General features: G+C 44.1%; 1 protein-coding gene across 1 annotated transcript in view; it reads right to left on the minus strand.

The window, feature by feature from the left end:
• Positions 1 to 12,884, minus strand: part of CPNE4 (copine 4) — a 379,779-nt gene that overhangs the window by 85,135 nt on the left and 281,760 nt on the right. Inside the window, 1 exon segment of the mRNA XM_032489534.1 lies at positions 10,907 to 10,996. Coding sequence (XP_032345425.1) covers positions 10,907 to 10,996 — 90 coding nt within the window.

A 12,884-nucleotide genomic window follows, 5' to 3' on the forward strand; every position in this document is an offset into this window, starting at 1 on the left:
CTGGATGTAAATGACAGTGAGCCCCTAAGGGATGGAGGGGCCACAAGACAGAAGCAACCTGGGCTCTGAATCACAGCACGGAGGAGAGGCAGACATGGATGAGAACGTTTTAGCTCCAACGTAAGTGAAAAACGCACTGTTCTGTTGCCCAGGGGCTCTTTGTCACTGTAGCACTGTTGAACCAAGGATAATTCCAGGGCTCAATGAGATAATTTATGCCGTGTGCAGCATAGCATCCGGTCAATGCTCAGTAAATGTGAGCTGTCTTTTAATAGTTGAGAACAAGAACTACAGACATGAGAGAGCTAGGTTTAAACAAAGGCTGCACTCTTAGCTGTATTATCCTAAGCAATTTCCTTAAGCAAAGAGCTTTGAATTCCTCATCTATAGAAAAAGGGATCATGTTCATGAGAAGGGAAATATTACAAAAGTTAAGAGCAGATGTAGTTTTTCTCTATTGAATAGCCTCCTGGATTCCTGCACAATTTAACACTAGTTAAGCTGCTGCTGTTCCACACTGCAGGACTCACCACAGGTCTCAGCAGAGGCAGCCACCAGGCTGGGACAGAATGCCTGTGTCTGGGTTCGTCCAGTATAGAGACACTCTGGTGAGTCTGAGTCCTCTGGTAACTGCAGGACGTCTAGGCTGATGAAATATCGACAGACAAAACCAGCAGCCCTTGAATCCAGGAGGCCACCAAGAAAGCACTTACGGAGGGAAGGGTACAGCAGCTCAGTGACAGAGCACATGCTTAGCATGCATGAGGTCCTGGGTTCAACTCAAGTACCTCCATTTACCGTATGATCCAGCAATCCCACTTCTGGGCATATATCCAGAGAAAAATATAATTTAAAAATACACATACACCCCAGTGTTCACAGCAGCACTATTTACAATAGCCAAGACATGGAAGCAACCTAAATGCCCATCGACAGATGACTGGATAAAGAAGTTGTGGTCTATTTATACAATGGAATACTACTCAGAATGAAATAATATCATTTACTGCAACATGGATGGACCTGGAGATCATCATTCTAAGTGAAGCAAGTCAGAAAGAGAAAGAAAAATGCCACATGATATCGCTTACACGTGGAATCTTAAAAAAGGACACAAACGAACTTATCTACAAAACAGAAACAGACTCACAGACATAGAGAACAAACTTATGGCTGGGGTTAAATGGGGTGGGAAGGGATAAATTGGGAATTTGAAATTTGCATCTCTTGGGGAATGATGGAAATGTTAGCTGTCTTGATTGTGGTGGTGGTTTCATGGGTGTACACATCTATCAAAATTCATCAAATTGTACATCTGAAATATGTATAGTTTACTGTACAGGAACCATGCCACAATAAAAGTGTTAAAAAAATAAATAAACCTAATGACCTCTGCCCAGGAAAAAAAAGAAAGCACTTACATTCTAACAGATCTCAGGACCATCTATCACCCCAAATTTTCCCCTTCCAATTATAAGATAGGTAGAGAGGGACGTGAACTTGCTTCCAGCTGCCGGAGAATGTCAAGTTCTTCACTACAGGTGTTTCCAACAACGCCGGACAGAGTGATGAACCCATCAGTTCCAACTCCCTGGGTTTTGTCCAAGAGTCAGCAAATGCTGGTGTAACCCATGGGCTTTCTAATGACTGAAGCCCCTTCTGTGAGTTTGGGAGACTCAGGGGCTGAATTAGGAACACTGCCAAGGACTGAGATCTGGAGGTTGGAACTGGGGTGGGGTTTCTTCTTCTCTAGGCACCAACAGCCAGAAGGTTTGTTAGAGGAAATCAGGGTGAAACAGAAAGAAAACAAGTATGACAACTAAGTCCAAAGGATCAGAGGCAAAATAAGGGGCACTTAGAGGCCCAGCAGTTAGGAGTCACGTGGGGTTGGGGATAAAAGGGGAAGTTCCCAGGCAAACTCCAAGAACACACTCCAGGAGTCAAATCCATTTGGCAGTGGTGTGTTAATCTGGCTCAGAGAGTCCAAAAACAAAGACAGCAAATTTGTGGAGAAAATACAGTTTCAATTCAAGATGGTCTGGTCACACTGAGAAGGACGGACAGGAATGGCTGGGTAGAAGCCACAGACAAGTGCAAGGAGTTCAGGTAGAAGGAAGAGCAGAATGTAGGCACATTCACACGCAGCTCTGCAGTGAGACGGCAGAAACATACTGAACTACCTAAGAGGTGCCAGGAAGTCAGCTAGGTTCGGAGCCTCGGCAGGAAGACGGCGTTTCTCCACGCACGCTTGCAGACGGTCTTGCACCAGTTGGCTTAGGAAAACCGTCCGAATGACGATTCCAGGGCCACCGGGATTCTGGTTCAATGGAGTGCTTTTCTGACAGGCCAGGAATCCAGCTTTGGGGTGCCGGAGGGACCTGTTTTAAGTTACTCAGGCTTGGCTGCTTTTAGAAGGGGGGGGGCTTCTGTCTCTGAGCCTCCTCTTGCCCTCATGGCCTCCTGAGTCTCATCGCTTCCACTCTGACTTTAGGGACCTGTTGCTTCCTTCTCCCTGGTTCTGACCCACTGTCCCCACCCCATTGCAACCCCAGTTCATAACCGGGGCCTCTCTCCAGAATGAGTCCTGGTGCAGGGGTGGGAGGCAGGCTGCTACAGAAACCACTGGTCCTCACCCCCCTGGATCCCTCTCAAGGCAGCTGGCTTCTGTCAGTCACACTCAGAGGAGGTCTGCTCAGGAAAAGTCTCAGAGTTACCTGTGTGGTCTGACTAGCAGAGAAGGAGACAGGAAGCGGCCTCACGGAGCTCACACAGTGTCTGGATTGTTCTGGCACCGCACTTCCCACAGAACTAGGCACACGCGGTCTTAATAACACTTGCTGGTGGTCCTTCTTCCTCTCCGCCTCTCTAAGACCCCCAACTGGAAGAATCTATTCTGAATAGATTCTTAACACTGCCGCCTAACAAACATGTCCTAGGTAGTAATAATATGTGCATCAAATCAAAGGAAATGATGAATCTCATATTTCAGAGAATCAAAGAGGCACATATTTATTTTCCTATGGAGGTTCCTTAAAAAACTAAAAATAGACTTACCCTATGATCCCTCAATCCCACTCCTGGGCATATATCTGTGGGGAACTCTAATTTGAAAAGACACATGCATCCCAATGTTCACAGCAGTACTGTATACAATAGCCAAGACATGGAAGCAACCTAAATGTCCATCGACAGATGACTGGATAAAGAAGTTGTGGTGTACTTATATAATGGAATTCTGCTCAGCCATAAAAAATAATGGAATAATGCCATTGCAGCAACATGGATGGACCTGGAGATCGTCATACTAAGTGAAGTAAGACAGAGACAAACATTAAGATATCACTTCTATGTGGAATCTAAAAAATAGTACAAATGAATTTATTTACAAAACAGAAAGAGACTCACAGACATAGAAAACAAACTTGTGGTTACCAGCAGGGAAAGGGGGTGGGAAGGGATAAACTGAGAGTTCGGGATTTACAGATACTAACTACTATATATAAAATAGATAAGCAATAAGGTCTTACTGTACAGCCCAGGGAACTATATTCAATATCTTATAGTAACCTATAATGAAAAAGAATACGAAAAGGAATATATATATATATATACACACATACATACATATATATATATATATGTATATATATATATACACACACATATACATATGTATGTATATTTGTAACTGAATCACCATGCTGTACTCTAGAAATTGACAACACTGCAGACTGACTATACTTAAATAAAAATTTTTTTAAAAAAACATTTTCTTAACAACCACAAGTCATTAAGAAAGCACTAGGTTATTGTTTCACTGGAAGCATTTTTTGCGTTTAGTGGTACGGTAAACAGTTGATAATTTCTCTGACTTTATGAAATATGTTACATATAGATAAGTCTTTCTGTTAAATGTTTGAATGATGATAAATGAACCTTCCGAATGGGTAAGAGTAAAGGGATATGATTTATAGGTATGATTTATTTTCTCGGAAATACAACAAAATAAAGGCAGCAGAACACAATAAAAAGCACAAAGTTTGACAACTGACTGCACGGGGTTTTGAGCCTCAATTTCTTCATCTGTAAGCTGGAGACAAAGCAACATACCTCACAGTTCAGTTAGAAGGAAATGAAATTATGATTTTGATAAGGACTCTACTATGCCACAGAAATCATGGATAATTTCATTAAATAGCTAATATTAAACATTAAATATATATATTTCATTAAATAGCTAATATTAAACATAACCCTAAATCTCTTCAATAAGTAGTGTAGGGCTATCTCATGAGCTCCCGAGAAAAAATCCTCTCTGAGTCCTAACACAAGCATTTAAGGCTCCATAGATGTGGGGCTGAGAAACCTCTAAGCCTCTGACACTTTCCAATGACTTCAAAAATATTAATCTCAGAATGGCCATCATTAAAAAGTCCACAAACAATAAATGCTGAAGAGGGTGTAGAAAAGGGAACTCTCCTACACTGCTGGTGGGAACATAGCTCGATGCAGCCATTATGGAAAATAGTATAGAGATTCCTCAAAAAACTAAAAATAGACTTACCATATGATCCAGCAATCCACTCCTGGGCATATATCCAGACAAAATTCTAATTCGAAAAGATACATGCACCCCAATGTATTCATAGCAGCACTATTCACAACAGCCAAGACATGGAAACAACCTCAATGTCCACTGACAGATGACTGGATAAAGAAGTTGTGGTATATTTATATAGTGGAATAGTACTCAGCCATTAAAATAATGCCATCTGCAGCAACATGGATGGACCTGGAGATCATCATTGTAAGTAAAATAAGCCAGAAAGAGAAAGAAAAATACCATATGATATCACTCATATGTGGAATTTAAGAAAAAAAAAAAGAAATAAAAAAGAGGACACGATGAACTCATCTACAAAACAGAAACAGTCTCACAGACATAGTAAACAATCTTATGGTTACCAGGGAAAGGGGTGGGAAGGGATAAATTTGGGAGTTTGAGATCTGCAAATGTTAACCACTATATATATAAGTAGAGAAAAAACATATTTCTTCTTTATAGCACAGGGAACTATGTTCAGTATCTTGCAATAACCTTTAATGAAAAAGAATATGAAAATGAATATATGTATGTATATGCATAACTGAGACATTGTGATGTACGCCAGAAACTGACACATCGTAACTGATAATGTTTCACACTGTGCTGGGGCGGGAGGGTACTGGTCCACACAATTAAAGACAGGAAAACTAGAGCCATTGTTAAGTAACGACGGGAAAACCTATCTCTATTTCCAAATGATATATATTTTAAAAATTGCAAAAATTAACAGAAAATTACTATAAACAAAAATAAAACAATAAAATAGTAATTTAAGAAAACAAACCAACAGATTTTTTTTTCTCAACAGCTTTTATGTATATGAACAACAGGCAGTTAGAGGATACAATGGAAGTGAAAGAAAGAAACAAAGACACTAGGCATAAACTTAAAAATAAACATTCCAAACCTCTAAGAGGAAACATTACGCACTCCTGCAAAACACAAAGGAAGACATGAGTGAGCTGAAAGACAGGCCGTGTTCTGGGTGGGAAGACTCAGAATTGACAGAGATCTCCTTTGCAATCGCAATAAAGTACCATTGCTTTCTTCCCCTCTTCCGGTACAAGCTGCTTATACAGTTGAATGGAAAGAACAAACAAGCAAAATATCCAGGAAAACCCTTAAAACGACACACAATACAGAAGTGAGAGGGGCTGGTTCCATCAGGTATTAAAACACTCAACAAAGTAAGTATCTATGAGGGGAGAGGGTAAAAGTGGAAGAAACAGGAATGGAGCCAGACTTTTCTGCACATACTTTGTTTTGTCATTTTGACTTTGGAATCTAGTAAACATTTTAGACAACTATAAAACAAAATTAAATGTGAAAAAAAGAAATTGTAAAACCTGAAAGCCAAATGAAGCAAAAGAAGCTGACAGTTCCAAAGGGCAGAGCTTTCACTCCTGAGAGCGAGCCTTCCTAGACTTTAAAGGATGACTTATCATCCTTAGAGAGAGATGTCTTACAGGAAAACGAACTTCAACATTTCAAAACTCATGGATTTTAAAAATTCATGCCAGAAAGTAAGGAAACTGTTAAGCTTATGTCAAAAGAACTCAAGAGCCGACCTGAAGGGGTTTTAACTGGTTAAATTTGGGACAATTAAAGATTTCAAAGGAATAATCATAATTGAAACAGACTGAAACACCTGAGTATATTAGAAAGATCCATGAATTCCTAATAATACTGAGCGACCTCGTTAGTCACCTATGGAGGATGCTAGAGAGAAGTGACTTGTTATTCTGAAAACTGCTTTTTAACAAAGAAGAAAGCATTTTCCTGCCTTTCTTGTACAAATCACACCTCAGGGAACCAAGCAGTTGTTGAAGAGAGTTTTTCTTTACAGAAGAACTCTAAATAATAAAGAAGGAATGATAGAATTCGAAAATTACCATTTTGGAAATTCTAATGAAATAATGAATCTTGCCCATGTTCCTCAATGACTGTTAACACCATAAAAGCATCATCATGTGTGAAACATTCTTGCTATGAAATAGCCCCTGAATTTGATCAAAACCAACTGGCTGTTTACAGGGAACAGAGTGGAAGAAATTCTTTCTTTCTTTTTTAATGGAGGTATGGGGGATTGATCCCAGGACCTCGTACATGCTAAGCACATGCTCTACCCCTGAGCTATACCCTCCCCTGACACCTGGTTTCTTCAATAAGTAAACTGCAAGGGGAAAAAAAAGCAGGGAAAGAGAACTAACAGGCTAAAAGAGACCTTTGAGACATTTCAGTCAAAAGCAATGCTTGGACCTTGTTTAGATATCAATTTGAAAAAACAACACAACAAAACTTTCAATGAATTAGACAATCAGTCATGCGTGAATAGTGGCAGGAGGCTTGATGGCGTTAAGGATGCGGAGCCAGTATTCTCAGGTGTGATGACCGGCTTGTAGTTCTGTTACAGAAAGGTTCCTTGTCCTTCAGAGACCAGGCTGACAAACTCTGGGATGAAATGATGTTTCGGGGAGGGTCCCACAGGGACTTTCTTCGGCTCCAGGCACTTTTGCCTCCTGGGGCCCCTCCTAAAAATGTTATCGTTTTCTGATGTGAGAAATAAATAAAAATATTTCTTTCAGTCTTACAAGTTCATTTTTTCTTCTGACTTTAAAAGAAAGGAAAACATCTCGTAGGCTCTTAAAGTATCTCAGGTCCTCATACTATGCTTGCTTTGCCTGATGGATGAGTGAGCCCTGTCTGGGATTTGCTTCTGAAGGATCCAGTGGTGGGGGGGGGGGTGGCGAGAAAGGGGTGCAGGGAGTGTAGACAAAATAAATTATGTATGTACGTGCATGACTGAAACAGGATGCTGTACACCAGAAATTGACACAACGTCAATGGTAAACTGACTACACTTCATTAAAAAAATTATTCTTAACTGATTTAAAAGTAAAATAAAATAAAATTGGCCCCAAGTTAATAATGGCTAAAGCTGTGTGAGGGGTGTGGGGATGGGGGAGGGTTATCATAAAGTCTTTCTACTTTTATGGATGTTTAAAATTTCCATAATAAATAAGTTAAAACAACAACTTCTGAAAAAAGACTTATTTAAATGTTGTTCTTATTTTACCCACAAAGGAAGAATATGAAAAAAGAATAAAACCAAAAGAAAGAATATATATATAGCTGAATCAATATGCTGTACACCTGAAACTAACACATTGTAAATCAACTATACCTCAATAAAAAATATAAAAGTTAAAGAATAAAACTGGTTACGTGAACTTGGTGTTCACATGGACCCTGAATAAATGAGAACCAATGAGATCAAGTCTCATTTGGGACAAAGATCTCATTGTTCAAGATTTGCTAAGACTGAGAATCTAAACGGACAGAGGGCTTTAAAATTTTTTTAATGTAAAACTTGACTTCCTAATTTTTTTTGGCAGTGGGGAGATGCTGCCTGCCAATATGGCACCGTTTCATTTCAGAGAAAACCAAACAGGAACAGCAGGCCAAGAATTTCCCAGTGGCCTTTGTGGCAAGACAATCAGTACAAGTGAAGGGCGGTACCGGGAGTGGTCCACCCGGCTAGCAGGAAAGCTGCGCTGGGCTGTGGTGCGCAGGTGAGTGATGGGGTGTGAGCTCCAGCACACCTGAGTCTCTGTCCCTCTGTCCTGCTCTGTCCATTCACTCCAGACAGTCACTGGGCATCCAGTCTGTGCCAAGCACTGTGCTGGGGGCCTGGACATACAGGGAACAAAGCATGCTTTGCGCCAGGAGGAGCAAAGAATAAGAAAGAGATGTGTAAACAGAAATGTTTCAAACACGTAGAGGAGGATCTCAGTGAGGTGTGTGTAGGGAGAGAGGGTGCCCTGAAGATGCTACAGAGAACAGGGAAGGCTTTCGGAAGTGGGGGAGAAGTCAGAGACCCAAAGAAAAGCAGCTTGACCCCAGAAAGGCAGAACGAGGAAGGTGTCCCAGGCAGAGAGGTGTGCTCAGCCCTGAAGGCCAGACAGAGTGCAGGAGGGCGCCAGTGCTGGGCTGGGAAATGGTGGTGGAGGGGAGGCCAGGCATGGGGGCGCTGAGCCCCGGAGGGTGTGATGAAGGAGTAAACGTCTACACCGGGGTTCTCTGTGTGGGTGGGACCAGAGCACCAGCATCTCTTCGAATGTGCTAGAACACCAGTTCTCAGGCCTGCCCGGGACCTACTGCATCAGCAACTCTGAGGGTAAGGCCCAGCGATCCGCGTTTTAACAAGCCTTCTAGTGACTGTGACATGTTGGTCTTAATGATTTTACCCTCCAGGGAACATGTAGCAATGTGGGAACACACTTCTGGCTGTCAGACTGATGGGGCTGACGTACGAGTAGCATTCAGTAGCCTGGGGCACCGCGACACATCCTACAGAGCACAGGACACGCCCCAGCACAACCCAAATGGCAACAGCGCAACCGCTGAGAAAGCCTGTCTCTCCCTTCTCTCTGTCTCTGTCTCTTTCGTTTCCCTCCCTTCCATCCTCCTCCCTCCCTCCCTCTCCCCTTCCTTCCTTTCTTCCTTCCTCCTTCCCTCCTCTCTCTCCTTCCTTCTTCCCTCCCTCCCCCCTTCTCTCTCTCCTTTACTCCCACTTGTCCTCTACAGACAGCAGAGAACCCAAAAGGCCACAGGGCACTCCTCTCCCACATACTTATTTATTCAGTTACAGCTCTCTCCTTCTATCCAAGTATTAACTCCCCATGACCAAGCTGATCTGTGCCTAATGGAGACATGATTTAATTTCTGCCCAGAAGGGTACATTTACCTTCCTGGGAACAGGGTGGATAGTCACTGCCCCCATGCCTGGAGCTGTAGGTCTCAGCCCCTCCTCTGCATGTGAGTCCAAACAGCCCCGGGTCCTGGTTTTGGCTTGAGAGACAGCTCCAGGGGAAGGGGAGGTGCAGGGGAACATCCCTGCGCTGCTCCCCACAACATGGAAGGGCGCATGTCTCCTGAGAGTACAGACTCTAAACAGAACTGTACTGTGCAAGTCACATGAGGAGTCTGGGACTAACCAATGGACGACATGGGCAGATGGAGATACCTGTTAGAAGGAGGTCTGTCGGGCAAAGGAGTGAGGAGACGGAGTCATGAAGATGAGCACTGGTGGCGCCCGCCCGACGCTTTCCGGGGTCCCGTCTGCCATGTGCACCTGTTCCCCTTCGTGGCGCAGATGCCCAGGCCCTAAGGTCTGAGGTCACTATCCAGCCCGTTCCTCGGCCTCCTGGGCTTTGCTGCCAGGGTGTCCCCACGGCCTCCTGACACCTGTCTTCCCTACGGTTTGCCCACATGGAGAGAACGCCTGGGGAGGCCCCTAGGAATGTCAAGTCTGCCGACAGTTGTGTTTCTCACTGGACATGAACCAGTCGGCCTTCTGGTTTCTGGCTCTAGCCTCTACTGAATTCCTTAGCCCACCTGCGTTGGTGCAGTCAGCCCTGGGACACTGACACCACAGAGCTTCTGGACGTCTGAGGTGGAGAGAGGGCCAGTCCATGGCCCGCAGGGAGGGCCCCTTGGAGTCTGAGCCAGGCAATCAGCCCACTGTCTTCCTTTGGTCCTCCTGCCTCTCATAATGCATCTTTTCCTCCAACTTCGACATTCCCATCACACTCAAGAAGTGTACGTGGTGGACTGAAAACAGGCCCCCAGGAGGTGGGGTCTACTTCCTGTTTCCTCGTCCCTGAACCTGCGATGGCGATGTGACGTGCTTTGGTCAACAGAACACAGAGGAAGTACCATTGGATGGGTCTGAGACCAGAGATCGTGCACCCCAAGGTTGCCGTGAGTGTAAGTCCAAGCTCGCTGGCCGAGCAACAAGAGACTCAGGGCCCAGCCACCCCGATCATCCCCGGTGACAGTCAGCCAAATCCCAGAAGTACAGACATCCCGCTCAGGTACAGCTGACCACAGATGCACGAGGGAGTCCAACCAAGACCGACAGGGGAACGTCCCAGATGAACTCAACTTGCCAGCGTGCAGAATCATAAGCTAAAAAAATGGCTATTATGTTAAGCGTTAAATTCTGGAGTAGTCTGTCAAGCAACAGTAGATAATGATACAACAATATTTGTGTTTTTAATAATTCCCAATTTTACCCTGAACTTCCTGCTACAGTTCCTCCTTGAGAAGCCATGGGATTCTCCTCTGAATGGAGAGCAAGGAGGATTTACCTGGTGTGACCTCAGGAGCATCAATGTCCCTGGAAGAAGGGACAGCCCCTGCTGCAGGAAATGTTCGGTTTGCCAACCTTCACTTGTGGAGAAAGAGGAGGGTTAAACACATAAAACTGCATTTCTCGGACACAGACAGATTTCTGACCTTCAGCCGGCGGTCAGGGTCTCCACTGCATAGAGAGTTTACTGATACTTTGAATGACTTCCAGGCCGGGCTTAAGTTATTCATCACAACCTGAGAACGACAACAAAAAAGAGTGGAGTAGTGGTGAGGGAGGAAAAGCTTGACATTTTCACCTTTCAACATAAAAACCTGAGAAGCTTTGTGGTGCTTATGTCTGAAACAGGTGCTTTCGTGAACACCTGAAGCAGTAAATCTCCCCAGGGTGCCCACTGGGTCGGTCATTATGGGCAGAACCATAATGGTCACTGGCCAGGCTGTCATTTCATGAACAGTAACAGTAATATTGTCCAGTGGTGGATGCTGGGCGCGACCCCTTCTATGTCAAAAGGGGTTGGGATTCAGGAGATGGGCCGCCTCTGGGCTCTGATGAAAGGTCCCTGCGGCACAAATTCCCTCCTGTTGAGGTCAGCACGGTGGGCGTGGGAGGTGGGGGCAGAGGCAGGACAATTCTACTGCTAAAGCACTGAGTGGTCCTTGGTAACCTGTGACCTTGGCTAGATCAGACTGCAAGTCAGAGGGAAAGTTTCTAGAATAAAAACCCCAGGAGCACACTCACACGCGCTACGCTGGGAAGGCACGCAGGGCAGGTCTCCAGACCTTCAGCACCACAAACAAAGACTGGGATATAGTGAAGCCCTTTTAAAAGCGGTTTACCAGTCATGAACTTGGCTAAATCCTGCCCCTGAGTCCTCACGAGTCAATCCTATGCCTCCATCGCTATGACGGAAATAATTTGATTTGTTTAGAAAGACTGAGTATCTGCTCTGGGCCGAGGACTGTACCGTGTCCTCTAGGGCAGGGGTTTCCAAAGGCGGGTTCCCAGACCAGCAGGGGCTGCAACATCCGGAACTCGTTAAAAATGCAAATTTCTAGGTTCCATCCAGACATACGGACAGAAACTCTCTAGGTGGGCCTCTAGGTGATTCTGAGGCAGGAAATTTGAGCACCAGTGCTCTGGGGAACGTACAAATGAAGTTGAGTGGAATTCTGTCATATTGATTTTTCTTCTTAGGAAGTTTTCAGTTAGCAGAAGTCTTAGCATTGTAAAAAGAAATTAATTCTCTATCCTAATAACATTACTTTATAAGTAACTCCCTCTTCTCCTGGATTCCTTGATATAACTATGAATTACTGATTAGACTGTAGGCTCATTATTAAATTTCCTTTGATGCAATAAAGTAGAAAAATACTGTTCCCGGGTGACTTCATCTTCTGCTCTGAGTCCCTGAATGATCAAAGCGATAGTGAGAAACAAGTGAGATTAAATTGTTTTGGTTAATTTAAATTTCTCACCTTTAGATAAAAATCCTGCCTCACTGCAACAGTTTTGTGAAAACTCAACAGCAAATAAAAATTTCAACTAGAAATTTCCTTGGAAATTAAAATATGTGTGCGTATGAATGTGCATGTGTGTATGAGTGTGTCTATGTGTGTGTGTATGTACACGCATGCTTCCCCAGAGAGAACAGTATTGTCTAGTATTTATTTTGTATCTGCTGAGTAAGAAAGGGGGGAAAATCAGTGTTATGTTGTTGGAGTCGTCGGAAAATTTTACAGTCACATGTCTTGTGAGACTCTGGCAGCCCCTCGGCAAAGGGGTAGGGGTACGTTCTGGAGATTCTCGGGAAAAGGAGAGTGTACCAGTGTCGATAAGGAGAAGAGGGATGGTGTTGGGAGCAGAGGCGAGAAGCATTCTGTGAGAGACGTCAGCCGTCTCCGGTCCCCCTGCACACTCCAGGCCCCAGTCACCGAATGGAGCAGAAGCAGGAATGAGCACCACTATTTACTTCTTCGGGAGGAAGATCACTCCACCAAAGGCATCTTTGTGTGGGAACAAGTTCTACTTGGTGGTGGTGATGGGAGCCACTTGGGGAAACCGTCCCGGTTGCACCTGAAACTGTTCCCCAGGGATCATGGTCCAGAGCATCACCTGGTACTA

This window comes from Camelus ferus, chromosome 1 (genome assembly GCF_009834535.1).
Source record: "Camelus ferus isolate YT-003-E chromosome 1, BCGSAC_Cfer_1.0, whole genome shotgun sequence".
Lineage (NCBI taxonomy): Eukaryota > Metazoa > Chordata > Mammalia > Artiodactyla > Camelidae > Camelus > Camelus ferus.